The 16342-nt window shown below is 36.4% G+C and overlaps 3 protein-coding genes across 4 annotated transcripts; 1 reads left to right on the forward strand and 2 right to left on the reverse strand.

The window, feature by feature from the left end:
- Positions 1 to 2994: 2994 nt before the first annotated feature.
- On the forward strand, positions 2995 to 6191 carry LOC103320098 (calmodulin-binding protein-like protein). Of its 2 annotated transcripts, none has more exons than XM_008221720.3 (2): positions 2995 to 3146; positions 4545 to 6191. In XM_008221720.3, exon 2 carries the CDS (start codon positions 4608 to 4610, stop codon positions 5961 to 5963), a length of 1356 nt encoding a protein of 451 aa, XP_008219942.2. In that variant the 5' UTR covers positions 2995 to 3146; positions 4545 to 4607; the 3' UTR covers positions 5964 to 6191. The 2 variants fall into 2 exon arrangements, with proteins under 2 accessions (XP_008219942.2, XP_008219941.2); XM_008221719.3 differs by having other exon boundaries at positions 3006 to 3146; positions 4534 to 6191.
- A 1839-nt stretch (positions 6192 to 8030) lies between these two features.
- LOC103320100 (Ribosomal L28 family) lies at positions 8031 to 9818 on the reverse strand. Its single transcript, XM_008221723.2, has 2 exons — positions 9432 to 9818; positions 8031 to 8737 (listed from the first exon to the last, which is right to left on the reverse strand). Exons 1-2 carry the CDS (start codon positions 9686 to 9688, stop codon positions 8287 to 8289), a joined length of 708 nt encoding a protein of 235 aa, XP_008219945.2. The 5' UTR covers positions 9689 to 9818; the 3' UTR covers positions 8031 to 8286.
- A 431-nt stretch (positions 9819 to 10249) lies between these two features.
- On the reverse strand, positions 10250 to 15208 carry LOC103320145 (pentatricopeptide (PPR) repeat-containing protein / CBS domain-containing protein). The gene is made up of 12 exons (XM_008221779.3): positions 14990 to 15208; positions 14704 to 14886; positions 14484 to 14616; positions 14198 to 14295; positions 13848 to 14009; positions 13681 to 13746; positions 13114 to 13249; positions 12422 to 12654; positions 12065 to 12142; positions 11589 to 11657; positions 10981 to 11157; positions 10250 to 10760 (listed from the first exon to the last, which is right to left on the reverse strand). The coding sequence occupies exons 1-12, from the start codon at positions 15134 to 15136 to the stop codon at positions 10482 to 10484; spliced, it is 1761 nt and encodes a 586-aa protein (XP_008220001.2). The 5' UTR covers positions 15137 to 15208; the 3' UTR covers positions 10250 to 10481.
- Positions 15209 to 16342: the final 1134 nt, after the last annotated feature.

Below are 16342 nucleotides of genomic sequence, written 5' to 3' on the forward strand. Positions count from 1 at the left end.
TAATTTTATTTAATCTTTCAAAAAATCAACGAAAATGAGTATTTGAGCTTCAAAACATCTTCTAATATATAAGTTACAAGGAATTGTGTTCACTTGCGCACCAAATGTACCATAATTCTTAGAGATATTTAGTCATATATCCATTCTTAGCACTAAAATTATAAATAAATCTTACACCATTTAATTTCTATAAACAAACCAAAAAAAGAACCCAAAAAATGACAGCTGGCCCTATTGAATTTAACTTTGATTAGTAAATTACTTTGATGCCCTATTGAGTGTTTTGGGATTTTTATGAGGTTTTGGGGTTGTGTTTGTTTTAAGAAATCAATAACAGTTTTGTAATTTAAAAGAAGTTAAAAGCCTTTTTATTATGTTGTAAATGGGCTTTGGATGTGTTTTTAAAGTCCATTTAATATATGGTGTTTTTATAATTTGGACTCCTATATTAGGTATAATAGTGAATCTCCATAATTCTTGTTAGTATACTTAACAATGGCGGTAACATATTTCCTCTTCTTCTTGATGCCTATGCATATCTCTAACATATTTCCTTTCGAATGGACAAGAATTTGAGTTTTTTTTTTTAAACAAAAAAAGAAAAAGAGAATTTGAGTACGCAAGTTTTTTTATCCACAAAACAAAACCAGTGAATCTGTCAAGGATCAAATCCACAGAATCTTCAAGGGAGAATTTGGTGAGCAGGACATAGTTTTATTTTGTGGCTCCACTCACTTTATTTCTCGAATATTTCTTCTTCTTTTTCTTTTTTTTTTATCATCCATTTTCACGAAACTTTTGTTCAAAAACACTCTTTTCATGCATTTTCTTATTTTAAGCAATATCTTTTTGTTTTCTGGAAAGAAGTAGATCCACGGCAACATCGATCCAAATATTTTCAAGAAAAAAATGGTGACCCGTCAAAACATATTTCCCAGAAATATGAAATTATTTAATGCAAAATGCATGGCCAATTTAAAATCCTCTCTCCCCATCAAACCATAAATAACAGCACATAAATTAAAGCAACTTATTAGTGAATTTTATGGGTATGATAATGACATTCCACATCTTTCATATGTTTTCCATCGTATCTTTCCATCTTCCATCATCTTAATAAATTAATTAGAATAATTAGGTGCTGAGAATAAAGCAAAACAAGCTTTTCCTAATACACGTACTGTGTCTCCATCTTTGCTGTGACATTACGCTTGTTTTTGCATGAATTTTCTGTCTGTTATTACATCAAGAATTTTCTTTTGATTTTTAAAATAATTTTTGTTTGGTGTAGCAAACTATTTTGTATGTATTCTTTCAAAAGGAAATCTAGTGTTTTTTTTTAAATTTAAATTATGTAAGTAAATCGTATCGTATACCAAATCAACCTTAAAAAAGACTTTTTATTGTTATGAGTTAGGTCAGTTGACCACTATAGTGTGCTCTTCTACGCTCGAATCCAAATCTCCGTCCCTCACTATAGTGTGCTGTTATTAGAGTAGTTTAAATAAATAAATAAATAAATAAAATTTTGAGTAGCTATGTGTTTGCCAGGTGCGGCATGGAAAGGTGATGATCATCTCCTCCTACCACACCACTACCTGTGATGTAACTTTATGTTCCCTCTTCTTGTTTGTTTAAGAGCTAATTAGGTAATGGCCTGCAGAAAGAAGAGCAGGATGTGGCACAAAAATGGACTAGATATGTACAATTACACATAAATTATATACCTTTTATTTTTATTTTTATTTTTATTTTTATATAATAAATAAATAAAAAATGTAAACAGCGTGGCTTAATGCTTTATGCCATTGTACATAGGGCCACATCATTTTTATTTATATGCTTTGGTGGTGTGATATAATTAATGGTTATTATTTAAATACTTATGCACGTACGTACGCAGTCAGATTTTAATCAAAGTTAGGAACCAATCATGATCCAACAGCTCTCTTATCCAAATTATAAGTAAACAAAAATAACCCCTTTCCAATTATAAATAAATAAATTTGAAAGAAGAGAGCACAATTATGAAAGAGGATGAATTTATTAATGGATTGGGAAAGTATGATTCTGTAGGTAATGAATGGGAAGGCAAGTCCTTTGTCCTTGTATCTCTTTAAATAGTAATAGAAAAATATTGTTGTATATTTGACGAAAAATAAATATTAATAAGCTTTTTTAATTTTCAGTAACAATATTATTAATTGTATAGCACGACAATACTATTAATTGTATAGCACGAATTGAATACTTTCGTTTTCAAACATTAACGATGAAGCTGGGCTTTCCACATGAGTTTTGGTTTGGACACATACATCGTTTTGACAAATATTGTTTATATTTCACTATGAAGTCTTTGATTATTTCAACCCATAAAAAGAAAAGACGAATCTTCATGATCATTTGGAAAGGTGATTTATAAGAAAAGTTCAACCAACCTCATTTTCATTTTTAGGTTTAATCCAAAGATCATTGTACTAAGAATAAGAATTTTTTTAGTACAAGCGATTGAGAGAGAGGGGCTTACACAAATATTCATTGGGTACTAGAGGTTTCGAATTTCTGCCCATATATGTGAAAATGAAAGAGCTCAACCAACTAATTTATACCCAAGCGATAAGAATAAATTTTTTTTTTTTCCAACATAACAAATTTCGGTTCATGTAACACAATATCTGCTTCAACAAAGTGAAAACTAAATGCCACTAAACTAAATTATTACTTTTGAAGAAAACTTAGTAGATGAACGGGACATTTACATCTTCTGTTATACGATAAAACCAAGATCAGTTTCTAATAAAATTATGAATGCCATTGAAAAGGTCAACTTTTGCCACATGTCTAGAATATTGTTGGATTTGGAACAAAATTAGAATTTTTAGAAGAGTGATTGATTGAAATCATGGCCTCCAACTAACCTTTGATTAGCAACATACCAACACCACCACCCATGTTTGAGATGTGCGCACGAAATTCGCGCGTCTTTTCATGAATTTGAAGAAATAATTCCCCTTTATTTCTCTTCCAATTCCAACCAATCTCTTCTCTCTCTTCCTTCATATATTAATTTCTTCATCCAATTCCCATTCCATTTTGTGTGTTTTTAGTGTTTTCTGATTTTCGGGTTTCCTTTTGCTTCAATCAAGGTACGTTAACTTGTTCTTCTCCCATTTCTTTCTTTTTGGTTCCTACAAATCTACTCTTTCCCATCATGTATTCCCTCACGCCATATGCAACTCCTTTTCTTTTTGCTTCTACTTCTGGTTTCTAGAGATGGTGGAAGATTTTAGTTGGGATATTTTGTTTTTAATCCATTTGTGTGAAGCAACATGTGTTTTGAAGAATTTTTGGACATGTGTTCTTACTTAGTTTCGATTGTCTTTGAGTTCTTTATTTCCTTTGATGAAAATTAATGTGTTGGTAAGTTTCAAATTTGTCTTTCTTGTATGGGTTTTTGGGTTGCTTGTCTATGGGGATAAGCATGCAATCTTGTCATATAGACCGACCTGACAAGACCTAAGCTAGGTGACAACAAAAACGATCCCCTCTCCCCTATCAGCAAAGCATTTGTTTTATACTTTGCGTACTGTTGTTCCAAGTGGATTTCGTTATGCATTATTAGGTGAGCACGGTTTAGGTCGGTCAATTTTGCCCGAAACCTCCCACCGTGTCTATTATATTGGTAAGCCATCTTCTAAAATCATCGTATGACTAAATAACTTGGGTTCAAATACACCATCTTGACTAAATAACTAGTCCATATATGAAATTTAGTAATGAAATTATTTATGATTTCTAACTAACATGACTATACATGTACCATATACAGAGAACATGCGATGCCTTTAACAACACAAAAGAAGCAAAAGAAAGGAAAACATGTTATTTGGTTCATAAGAAAAGAGTAGGGACCTAAGAAAAATACAGAGACAAAACAAGAATGGTATAATCCTAAGTATTTCTCTCTCTTATGAATGGGAAATGGGATCATGGTACCCATCTGAATTTAGCCCTATTGGTATCTTTTCATATGGGTCCTGCAGCATAATCAAAGCCCTCCCCATAAAGGTCCAGTCCTTAGCCTGAGCTACATTTTTACCATGTGAATCAGAACAATAAATAACATTAGCATGCAATTGGGATGCTTGCCCCCTAGGCCCACTTCCTATCAATTTCAATACATGATTAGTATATAGGCACCTGTTTTTTGGCCGAATTGGTGTAAGTATTAACTAACTCTTGTATTAATGATATTTCTCTTTTCAATATTAGAAGGAAAAGGAAGATAGCTCACGGCAAGGAATATTGAAGCTAATCTTCTCTTGTCAAAATCTCATTTATTATGCTATTAAATCGTCAATTTAAGTTATTTATTAAAATAAAATTATTTGAATGTGTCGTCTTTATTGACAATTTAGATAAACACGTTCACCATGAATTGAGATGTTATGTTTGTTAGGATAGTAGATGAACATGCCTTAAATTTATCACATTGATCAATTAGAACTTTTTTCTAACTTATGATTTCTTTAGAAAATATGCAGGGAGGTAGCAGCATTTGAAATATCTCAGCTGATCAGCCATCAATCAATCCAAGCAGTACATATATGGCAACAAAAGCTAAAGATAGCACTACTTCAGGGAAGGAGCTGAAGAAGAGCACATCATCTTTAAACTCCCTCACAAACCACACCAAAAGAGTCACCAAGTCTTCATCCTCTGCAGGCACTGAGAAAGCAACCTCTTCAACCTCTTCAACCTCAACAACAAAGCAAGTCCCAAACTATCTGAGGCCTACTTTGAGTGCCTCAAGACATGAAAATTCTTCCAAGTCATCATTAGCTGGGAGCAAGAAACATGGCTCTGAAGACTCTGCATCATCTCAAAAGCCTACACTGAGTAGAAGAAGATCTTTTGACAAGCCACCATCACCGTCAAGACTACGCAAGTCACTGATATCACCAGGAAGGGACGCATCGCTACGATCTTCATCGTTTACAGCGAAAAGCTCCAATGTCCCAAAACCCAGTATAGATAGGTCTAATTCGAAGACGGCTAGAGCCGGAAAGCCACAGCTTTTGTATGCAAAGAGTGTGAAGAAGAGCAGTACAAGTGGTTCAGCCAAGAAGGAAAGTACAGTTTCAACAAGACCTCCAAAGAGTGAGGACATAACACAAACACTCGATCTTGAAGCCGATCTAGAGGCTATAGAGTCTTTGGATCATCAAGAGGTTGAAGAGGTAGGTATGATTGAGAGTGAAGAACATGAAAAGGTGGTTCTTCCAGACCCAAAAGTTGAAGAGAAGGAGCAAGTTGATGATCATGGTGCTGCTGTAGAAGCTGAAGCTAATGGCGGCGAGGATGAGAAGCTCAAGCCTAGTGACAGTTCTACTGTTAATGCAGAGGAATTGCAGGAAACTGTGGAGGAAAGAAATGAAGAAAGTGGAAATGCATTGGTCCAAGAAGAGAAGCCTGCAGATAATGAACAACATCAAGGGGAAGATAATCAGAACAAATTAGATGAAAGCAGTGAGGCTCAACCAGAAGAGGGTTTGGCAAGTGAGGAAACAACAGTTGAGGTGAAAGAAGATAAAGGAAAAGAGATAAGTGATGAAGAAGATGGTGTTGCAGTGGAGGAAAGCAAGAATGTTGAGGACATGGCCTTGGATGAGAAGGAAGGGATTGCATTGAAGGAAGGGGAAGAAAAAGCTGATGGGGAAATTGACGAAGCAAAGCCTGCAGAGGCTGCTGAGGCAGCTGAGGCAGCTGAGGGAGCAGAGGAAACAGCGAAGCCAAGCCAAACAAGCGAGGGATCACAAGGAGGGAAAAAGGACTCTGCTCCTGCATACAATGATGTGATTGAGGAGACTGCAAGCAAGTTGCTGGAGAAAAGGAAGAACAAGGTGAAAGCATTGGTTGGGGCATTTGAGACTGTGATAGATTATGAATCAGGATCCAAATGAACCCATTTACAACATGATTGTAAAATCTGTACTCTCTGTATATTGACTAATGTGGAGGATTAAAAGATTAAAAGAAAGAAAAAAATTGAATTGGAGAGAAATGCTGACAAATCTTTCTATTAGCATTGGCATTTAGATTTAGAGGGTGTCATTGAATTTGTATGTTTCCCTACATGAAATTTGTTGATAGTACCTGTGTAATGATATATTATACAATTTGTACATTAATTATGCATTCTTTTTAGTAGTTTTAGCCTAATTTTTGCTAGCTAGTTAGATAATTATAGACAATCTGCATCTTCCATGTGAAGTTTACTGCATTGCCAGAATCAGTGAGCAAAATATTTTCAAATAGCTAATGAATGTCACACGCGTGTCGATTCAAAATTGGAATGTATACTGTGATAATAGATACACATATAATATCAAAAAAGATAACTGAATAAATTGTATACATAAACGACCAATAGTTTTATTATTCAAGTTTGGAAACGTACATCCGAATTGGTTCCCATTTGAGAGAGCTGCCTGATAAAGTATCAGCAACAAAACATCGAAATCCCAATAAGAAAAAAAAAGTAAAAAAGAATTTAGAACTGAACTTTGCCATATATGATATACTTTTCTTGGTGCCCCATACAGAGGCCAGGCCACCCTTTGTCTCTCACATCATCATCCTTGGTTCTTTGGCACACCATGACCAATTGACCATTCATTTCAGAAGCTTCCTTCATAGTTAACTAATTTCTTCTAGAAGCTATCCCTTCTGCAATACCTTAACTCCAAAGAAACCTGTCTCTCAAACCTCAGCTGACGACGAAAATTCGCAATGAAAACATCAGCCCGGTGATCAACATCATCATCATCATCCGAAGCGCGATCATGGGTCCTTGTGCTAACAACCCGTCTCAAACACCGATTCTCATCGGCCTTATCATCTTCAATGCAGCCATGCAAACCCAATCTGTCATTGAAGCTCAAGCACTGCCTTGCAGAAGCTCTGTTAGTACAAGCAAGGATTGAAGCCAATTTCAATCGGTTTAACTTAAAGCCAAGTAAAATGAGGTTTATTTTCCTCACTGCCCTCTTCAGGTGGCTTACAAGTGACGAGCTTTGCCTGCCCATTTTTGCTGTGGTCTTGTTGGAGTGAGAAGCTGATGCAAACTTGTTGCAGAAGGAGTGAGGGGTGAAGGGTTTTTATAGACATGGGAGAGAAGCTTCTTGAGCAAGCAACTGTTTGGTTATGTGGTATTACTAGAAAGCGTGTTGGAAATGATTAGGCGAAGCGTGTTTGAACGTGAACCCGATTATTATTTTAGATTATTTTTATAAAGAATTACAAGCTATGTAAATTGTGTATGAAGTACATGGGAAGAGAGAAGGGAGGGTGGTGGCAAGTGTGACAGAGAGAAGTAGAAGAACATAAGCTTGGTTTTTTGTTTTGTTTTTCTGTTCTTTTTGTTCTTTTGCTAATGAAGAAGAAGAGAATCGTTGTCATGGGGCCCACTGCTTGCTAATTAAGTTTTGCACTACAGGAATTTTGAAGGTTGTGTTGGCTAAAAAGCCTAAATGGCTGTAACTTGCAACGGCTCCAAGTCTTGAGGTATATAACAAATATCCTGTTTCCATAAACTTTAAAAATTGATACGACTTTTCACTAACGTCTTGGTTATAAACTTCAAAAATTTATGGCGTTTCTGGATTTCAAAGGTCATTTGAAACAACCCCCCTAATCCCTTTCGGGAAAAAAAAAAAAACCTACTCAACTTTTGGGGTGGTAAGAAGGCGATCATGTCCTGTTTTTCTTAAAGCCATGTTTCTTTTGTTTCCGTGTTTTTTGTGTTACCAAATACAGAAGAACAGAACATTAGAGCTCACCTTGAGCTAAAAGAAACACGGAAACAGACGAAACACAAAGCTTTAAGCACACGAGTTATATTGAATGCTCAGCTCACACGGCTCTAAGTGCATCATAATTTACTTTTCTTTTCTCTTTAGTTATAGAAACATCATCACCAATATGAAGAGTGAGCGAAAGCAAAGTAGTTTACTTGTGAGGCAGCTAAATGAATCTTCAACCCCATTTAGCGGATCATCAAGACCAGCAGATTATAGAAATTATTTAGTACAAAATTGTATACGAAACCAACAGGACTGTCATGTGAATTTCCATAATGAGAAAAGCTGAACAAATTTCGGCTTATCAGGATCGGCTACTACTACAATTTCTCTCTAAAAACCCGGAAAGAGAAACAAAACTCTAAAAACTGGGAGTAGCTGACAAAAACGAGAACATTCCCAAGCTGGTTTACGAGCTTCAAACTCAGGAGTTTGCAACCAACTGCTCCGGAACATCAACATGAGAGCTTTGTTCTCCAATCCTTGCACCTTCCTCATCAGCTACTTGGTTGTCAGGTCCTTCCTCAATCTGTTTTAGTTTGTTCGACCAACCGTACATCTCTCTCCTGACGTCCCTCTCGTCTAGTTTTAATTGTTTGAATTTCTGTTCCAAATTGGCTTCGGCTTCAGGTTTAAGTAACGCAACCGGCGTCTGCCCAACCTCTTCATAAAGCTTTTCAATTTTGGCTTTCCAGACGAGACCCATTTCTGTATCCATCCTCTGGTAAGGAGTTTTCAGAAAGTACTCATCAATCCCACCTGCTTTGTCTATGCAACGGAGAGCATGGGTGGAGACTTTTACTCGAATGTGACGGTCAAGAATGTAACTGAAGAGACGCTTCTCCTGTACATTTGGCTTCCATGTCCTCCTTGACCTGTCACCACCAACAAAGGAAAGTTCCGGCGGTTAATATGACCCATTTTCACAAATTATTACAAGATTAAAGAACCTAGTAATTCAAAATCTGCGTCATATAAGCCAACCCTGTTCTATAAATTGCATTGAATATACTCTAGGAAACTGTATAGCATGCTACACTATGCCAATTCTAACAAAACAAAAAAAAACCCATGTAGACCCGGCCACAGCAGACAAATATAAAACTTGTAAACTTAAAATACTTGTCTGGCACTTGTCCAGATTCTGTAGAATATGATAACGCATGATACGTTTTGCCAATGATTCAGCCAGCTCAAATAGCTTTGAGAATACCATTTCTGAAGCAACAATGGTTAAAATGACAACCCACAAGTTTCATACCTCAGATTGGTATATAGTACACACCTCAACAAACCTTTACTCCTTACAAAACAAAATACTTAGAAGCATATAATACAAAGCATTCAAAACAGTCACTACCCGGCTAACTAAAATGAAATTAAATCAAAATCACTGATCAAGTCCAAGATTTTGGGTTTAGATATTACAAATGGATAAAAAGTTCTGTAATTTTTAGCATTGCCTTTGTCATGGATTGAAATTAGGGCAAAATTTCAATTTTTCAATAAGCAGAGCTAAATCTTTGGGATTAAAATTGAAAAGGCAAGAGAAATGAGAAAAATACGAACTTGTTGCCACCGTCTTCACTGATTTGATTGCCAAACTGGATGTGGCGGCCAGCGTAGATGCCACGTTTGGCCCGACCCATAATGATTTTGGAGTTGGGTACGCCTTGCTTCTTGAGCTCCTCTCTCAATCGCGGAGGTAGGGTTTTGTCTCCCATTATGCCTTTCTTCTTCACCTCCTCCTTCAGTCGCGGAGTTAGGGCTTTGTCTCCGAATTTCCTCATCATGCTCTTGATCGTCTCCTTCCCTTTGAGCGCCATTCTCACTCACTGTGTCTTCGTTAATTAGGGTTTTGCAGTGGCCAGTGGAGGGTTCAATTCATTTCCTGTTTTCTCAGTAGCTTGCCTTGCGTTTTGGGAAGCGGTAGCACAGTGGCTTTTTTTTTATCTTTTTTATTTTTTGGTAAAATCTACTTATGTCAGTTGCATCAACGGCTCTGATTATTTTTGCTTTTTCAAAAGAGATTATTTGATTCTTAAATCTTTAATTGAATTTTGGCTGATGGAAGCCTTTGATAAAAGTGCTTCACATTGGTCTTTTTTTTTGGGTCAAGTTTTCTGCATCACCTATTGAGATTTTCTGAAATACACCATTAAGATTATAAAGAAAAGAAATATGTCAATTAAAAAATTGGAAAACGATCTCAAATATTCAATGTATTTGGGTTACAAAGCCCAAATAATGGTTCATGTTTATCAAGCTATGGGCCTGCTTAAAGATTCTCGAATATGCGAGTTTTACATGGGTGCACGTTGATTAATGTGAATCTCACAGCAAATCTTACATGACGGCCTTACAGTCTCACCCAAGAATTACCAGAATTGCATATACTCGTGTTAACAGATGCTAGTAAAATTCCAAAATACTAACAGCCTCGTTCCTTGAATTTACCCTCTTGAGCTGTTTTCTGGTAAGGCCAATGCATCAGCCAAAACAGCTATTATTGCCACAAGACTTTATAGCAGGGTATAAACAAGCACCTTTCAGGATACCATTTTCACTGCAATCATATTTAATCATATTTATATAACAAAAATTGAATTTACAAGGAGACTATAGTTTCATGCTCTGTAGATTGTTAATCAGGTTTCTACCTAAAGAAAGTTTCAGTCCTGGCGTTTCTGGTGTAACAAGATTACACAGCTGTTCAGCTGTAAAAACACCAACTGCCCTCAATCTTGAAGGAGTACCACCATATACTGGGCTGTGGTTTATTACAATAACCATTTTATATCTGTACTTCATAATCAGATCCACCACATGGCCGATCGATGTCCTAGTAGTAGCACAAGGAGGCGGTCTTCTCATCATCGACGAAAGAGGGGCGTTCATCTACACAATAGTATGCAAACTTCCATTAGCTCATAAACTTTAAACATATAGTTGTTAATACAAATGGTCATTTAATTGTTAAAATGCTATTTACAACACAACACAAAGCATTTGACTTGTAAATTTGCAATGTTAGGGAAAACATCTATCAGGTTTTGCTTGTACCCTACGGTCCAGGATAAAATGCAATTTATTTCTACCATCAGTGAATAGTAAATACCTCTCTACAGTCTTCACGGTGCAATACTCCGATGCAGCTACCCCAGTCATCTACAATGGGCACCACTGAATCCCTAAAGAAACGCATAACCACTTTGTTCAAGTGCAGGGTCCCATTTAGTGGCCGAGCTGCTTCAAAGGGCATCATGACACTCTCAATCGGTTCACTTGCCAATACCTAAATAGAAAAAGTGTACAAAGCAAACACATACAAAAATACTTAATAGCCAATAATTGAGTACATATCAGAACGTAAATCAGTAGTGGCTAAAGATATGAAAGTAGTCCCTTTATCATTAGTTTTGATTGATTTATAAAAGATCCCCCTTCCATAATTCAACTAGTCCTGGTTATTAAAGTATCTGAATTTATAAATATATTTTCACCACCAGAAATTCTTCATCAGTCCATTGAATTTTTAAAATCATATCCAGTCACACTTCTACTAATTTGATATTCTACATTAAAACCACTCATGGTAGGCCCCTTAGCAATCATCTTACATGCACTGACACCTATATATGAAAGTATATTTGCCAGGTCATCAGGTTAGGACCTTAAGTAGCTAATTTTATCTACAATTTGAAAGGAAAATAAACGTATGAAAACCTGAGGAAGTAGATAAGGACTCAATCTTGATTTGGTGAATCCCGATAAGGCCTCTACGCGTAGTGCAACCTGCAGTGCAAGGGCATATTAATGAATTCATGCTAGGAAGACACAGAAATTATAATGTAATTGTAAGCATTGAAAACAAATAGAATTCTAAACAAAAGGCCTACTTAGTCAACTACTAACAGATACAAGAAGTAATATCGAACTAAAGTTTCTGAAATTCAAAGAAATAAGTCCAATTTTTTTATAAAAAATCCTTAAACAAGTTTCCTCAGTATCAATTTAAAGGGTCTAGAGTACTTGAAGAGCATAAAACCAACTGTGCAGCACCAACCCAGAATTTTTAGGCATATCTTTAACATTATGATATAACATTGTCATCCTTCAAAACAGTGCAGATTACCTACCACATCTAATCTTAATCTTCATAAATATTAAACAGTCATGGAGGGTAAAAGCACATTACATACCATGCCTCCTCGACTTGTCCATGATATTCTCTTCCACCTTGTAATAACATTTTCAAGGCATTTTATAGCCACGTCTACCTGAGAAAACCAAAAAATATAAAACAACAAATGGTCAAAGTCAGATTGCTCATGCCAATCAAATGCAAAATTGAACTAATGCACTAACTTGATAGTACCATTTAGAGGGGAAAAAATAACTAAAGGAAGGCAATGCTATATATCTTGTGCAGGACCTAGATATTAAAATCTGCATCCAAATGCCTCAAACATCATGAAGGTAAACAGTAAACAGGAATGGAAAGAGATTTATGCAGTAACACACCCCATACTGAAGATTGTGAAGAGTTGATATAGTACCTGACCACCATTTAAAGCTGCCTCCATGAGAAGATGATCAGCTTCCTCTTGAACCATTGGGGAGATAGTTCCAGCAGTATCTCGCCACATGTGATCTTTTAGATTTTCCACGGTGGTATAATCTCCTCTAACAGCAAAGGCACGCATGAAGGAAAGATAGAGGTGAGGTTTTGGTCGCAAGTCTGGATTTCCACCAGCCTGTTTTAGTATTTCTCCCAAAATGCATAAAGCACCTAAGCACAAGGACAAAATTTTAATTTGTAGAAGAGTAATAATTGGTTTTAATTTCTGACACTTCAAAAATCCAGCATCCATCCAAATTTGATAAGAAATGAAACATGAAATTTTAACCAGTCCAGCTTCCATGCGGCATACTTGGTGCAGCATTTAATGAGACCTCTAACCGAGAAAACTAAATGCAGAGTAATCTTGATGCCTACATCAGCATGAAAATGTACAAGCTCTATTCAAATTGCATGGTTTTTGCAGATCTTTACATCACCATCATACTTGACATTGGCAGATGGAAGAAATCGCTTTTGTCCCTTCTTCATCATTTGATTGACAATATATTGAATTTTGCAATGTAAAAATGGAGGGCGTGCAACTTAGAACAATAAGGCAAATGTAAAGATGTAGACATTGGCAATTTCTGATAACTTAAAATCCTTGTATTGCAATCTACAACATACCCTTCATTGAGCCACAGCCTAGCAAAGCATCGACAGCTGCAGTGTATGCTGTTCGATCAATAAACAAACCAATATATGTTTTCATTTCCAATATAATCTTCTGAACTGAATTGATATCTTTGGAATGCCCAAAACCCTGCCAAAATAAGACACACACAAAAAGAAAAAGAAAAATCATAGGACTTTAAGGAACTGAAACATCAATTTACCAACAAGAGAAATATATAAAGTTTATTCCTCAGGAGGTGGGGGGTGGGGCAGAACGAAAAATCTAGTTCTTCCATTCAGAAAAACGAAAAGGAAACTACTAATATAAAGTTCCTAATATCTTTTTTCAATTATAAAAAAAAAATTAGATTACCACAGCGTTACAGAGAACAAGGTTTAAAAGAAAAAGACTATAAAGAAAGTTTATAACCACAACCACAGTGGCTGTAAAAAATGCTACCTTTCAATAATGAATATGTCATACAGTTGACATTGTTAAGAAAATACATTGAATAACTTGCAAAAATGAGCATGTCCTAAATTTCATTAACAAGGTTGTTGAAAGAAAAGTAAACGTACCTTAAGTAGTGTAGTGTAAGTGACATCTGGGAAAAGGTCAGCATGACTAAACTTCTGTGCTTCGTCCTAAAACAAGGAGCCATATTTAGTAACTTAATTTACAACAATCTAATTCTCTTAAAATATCATATACAGGCTCTAAACTGGCCTTTTATATAGCTTGGGACCTTCATTTCCTCAAAAAACTGCATTGCCATGTCCAACTTTCCAGCTTTTACACATGCAGATATTAGAGTATTATAGGTGAGCCTCTCAGGCTTTAATCCTAGACGTAATATTTCTGTGTGCATGGTTATCGCACCCTGAGGAATGCCTGCATTGATATATCCCTGAAAATCAGGAGCAGCAAACCCTTAAGGCAGAACATTATCAACTAAAATTATAAATCTAGGATCATGCATACACAAAACGCTGTCTGTATGTTGATTGCAAAGCTCAGTTCTCAAAGTAGAGAAAGAAAATTCGTACTTTAATTTGTTAAGTCTCTTAAAGAACTATATATAGGTCAGTGCAGAACCTTCATTAATAAGTTGTAGACTGTGAGTGTAAGACTGCCACCTTCGCGGAGAAGAAAACCGTAGTGTGCAAGAAGCCCATTAGCACGGCGTAAATCTCCTGCACTACAGCAAGAAGCAAACAGCGCATGCACGTTTGTAAGCAACTAATTTGAGCTTAATAGTAACCAAAATGTACTGATCAGAAAACTGATCTTTCAATTGGATGCTATTAGTTTGGTCCTAACATTATAATAATACAATGCCCACAAAGCACTTATTAAAGAGCATTGAATTGGTGATACAGACCCGCTTCAACTAGAGCATTGAGCAGACCAAAAACGAGAGGTGCTGACAACTTTGGACTTCCCACGGCAGTACCTAGCTCCACAGATTCAAGTACTTGAAAAGCTTCATCAATTCTTCGAGCCCTGCCCAAACCCTTTCAACAAGGCACCCAAATCACTGATAACAAATCCATGGGAAGCAATAAAAAAATTATTTTAAAAAAAAGAAGATTAAAAAGTACCTTCAAAAGGGTACCATATGTGACAGAATCGACGCCGCAGCTTCCTGGGTCAGACATTTCATCAAACACCATAAGAGCAGAGTCGATATCGCCGCAATGAACACATGCCTCGACGACCGCATTCATCACAATGGTGTTCAGCTTCCCATATCGTTCTTTGGCCATCTCTATCTCCTCCATTATCTGCAAAACAATAAAATCAAGAAAAAAAAACCCATCAATGCAAAACAGAAATATATATATATATATTTCGAGAAAAAGATAACAGGGTTGTGGAGAACAGGACCTGGTGAAGCTGTCTCCGGCGAGTGAGTTGGACGACGCGGGAGGTGAGCCGCCTGAGATTGGGTTTGCGGGGAGGGGCGGTGCTGATTCGACGACGCCGTAATGGATAAGAAGAACAAACAGAGAACGAGGGCGAGAAGGCTTGCATTGTATATGGTGAAAAGGCTCAGAGCTAGCCATCGGCCATGGATCTCTCTCTACAGATAATGTCAGTCAGAGACTGAAGTTGGGAGCTTTTAGCTTATTGGCGGGTAAATTAGTAGGTGCACTGTTTTGGGCTTCTAGATCAGTTCAGGCCCAGTCTGCCCACATAGGCCCATCATGGTCCAATAAGTAACCTTTCCTATATGGTAAAAAAATAACTTAAAGAATAAAAAAGTTGCCTGCTTAAAATTAGGGCAATATTACGGGAACAACCAGTGGCTTTGGTGGTAGAGTGAATTGTTGTTAACCCATCAGGTCATTGGTTAGAACCCCTGCGTGTGTAATCCCCCTCTCTTGTGTGTAATCGCTTCTACTAAAAAAAAAAGGGTAATATTGCAAAGCGAATGTAACTCAAGTGGTTAGAATCAGCACTTAGTCATGCAATTAAACATGAAAACCATGATAATGTCAACTCACTAGACTATTTGGTATTTTTTATCAGACTATTAATGCGAACACATTCAGACGAAGTGAATACCTAATCAATTGTTTAGACTGACAATCAAACATAGAATGTCACTTTTTCGAAAGAGAATATCTTCTATTTAAAGCATAGACAAAATGAAATGGGGTTGAAACACGAGATAAATGCGCAGCAGTGGGTACACAATGAGATGTGAAAATTGACTAAACTTATCATACAAAAAGCTACTTGTTCTAGTTGAAAACACACATAAGGCAAGCAACGCCTGAATTTTTTTACTACAAAGGTGGTATTCTCGTGCCCAAAACTGTACCCTTTCAGCCATTTTCAGACCACCTTTTTTGTTTATAGGCTATGCCTAGAAAAAAGGCGACATCATAATCAACTTTTTGAGCTTCATGCTCATCCCTCCAATTCGAGGTAAAAGCATACTTTTCCTCTTTTCACACCAGAAGGACAGAACCAAGTGGGTGGAGTTGGAAAAGCTCCTTATTTGTTTGTCATTTTTCGGAATGACCCATGTACTTTTTTAATTGAGGTGTTCAAAACTGACCCAAATAACCAGCGTAACCAGCTCATGGAAAACTGGGAAAAGCTTGCTATTTTCTATTTTCCAAATAAGCAAGAAAACGACATTAAGCTTTAATTTTTTATTTTATTTTGTCGTGGACGAAAAATTCTTGACTTTTATGCAGATTTTTCCAAAGTTCGCGTGCTTTATTCATT

The sequence above is a fragment of the Prunus mume genome, linkage group LG2 (genome assembly GCF_029339155.1).
Source record: "Prunus mume cultivar Tortuosa linkage group LG2, ASM2933915v1, whole genome shotgun sequence".
Lineage (NCBI taxonomy): Eukaryota > Viridiplantae > Streptophyta > Magnoliopsida > Rosales > Rosaceae > Prunus > Prunus mume.

Coding starts and splice junctions, on each gene's coding strand:
- LOC103320145 (XM_008221779.3), bottom strand. CDS start 15,136: ATGCAAGCCTTCTCGCCCTCGTTCTCTGTTTGTTCTTCTTATCCATTA. Junction 14,887..14,989: donor GCCGGAGACAGCTTCACCAG/GTCCTGTTCTCC, acceptor ATTGTTTTGCAG/ATAATGGAGGAGATAGAGAT. Junction 10,761..10,980: donor ACCGTGAAGACTGTAGAGAG/GTATTTACTATT, acceptor ACTATTGTGTAG/ATGAACGCCCCTCTTTCGTC.
- LOC103320100 (XM_008221723.2), bottom strand. CDS start 9,688: ATGGCGCTCAAAGGGAAGGAGACGATCAAGAGCATGATGAGGAAATTC. Junction 8,738..9,431: donor AGTGAAGACGGTGGCAACAA/GTTCGTATTTTT, acceptor TGGTGGTGACAG/GTCAAGGAGGACATGGAAGC.
- LOC103320098 (XM_008221720.3), top strand. CDS start 4,608: ATGGCAACAAAAGCTAAAGATAGCACTACTTCAGGGAAGGAGCTGAAG.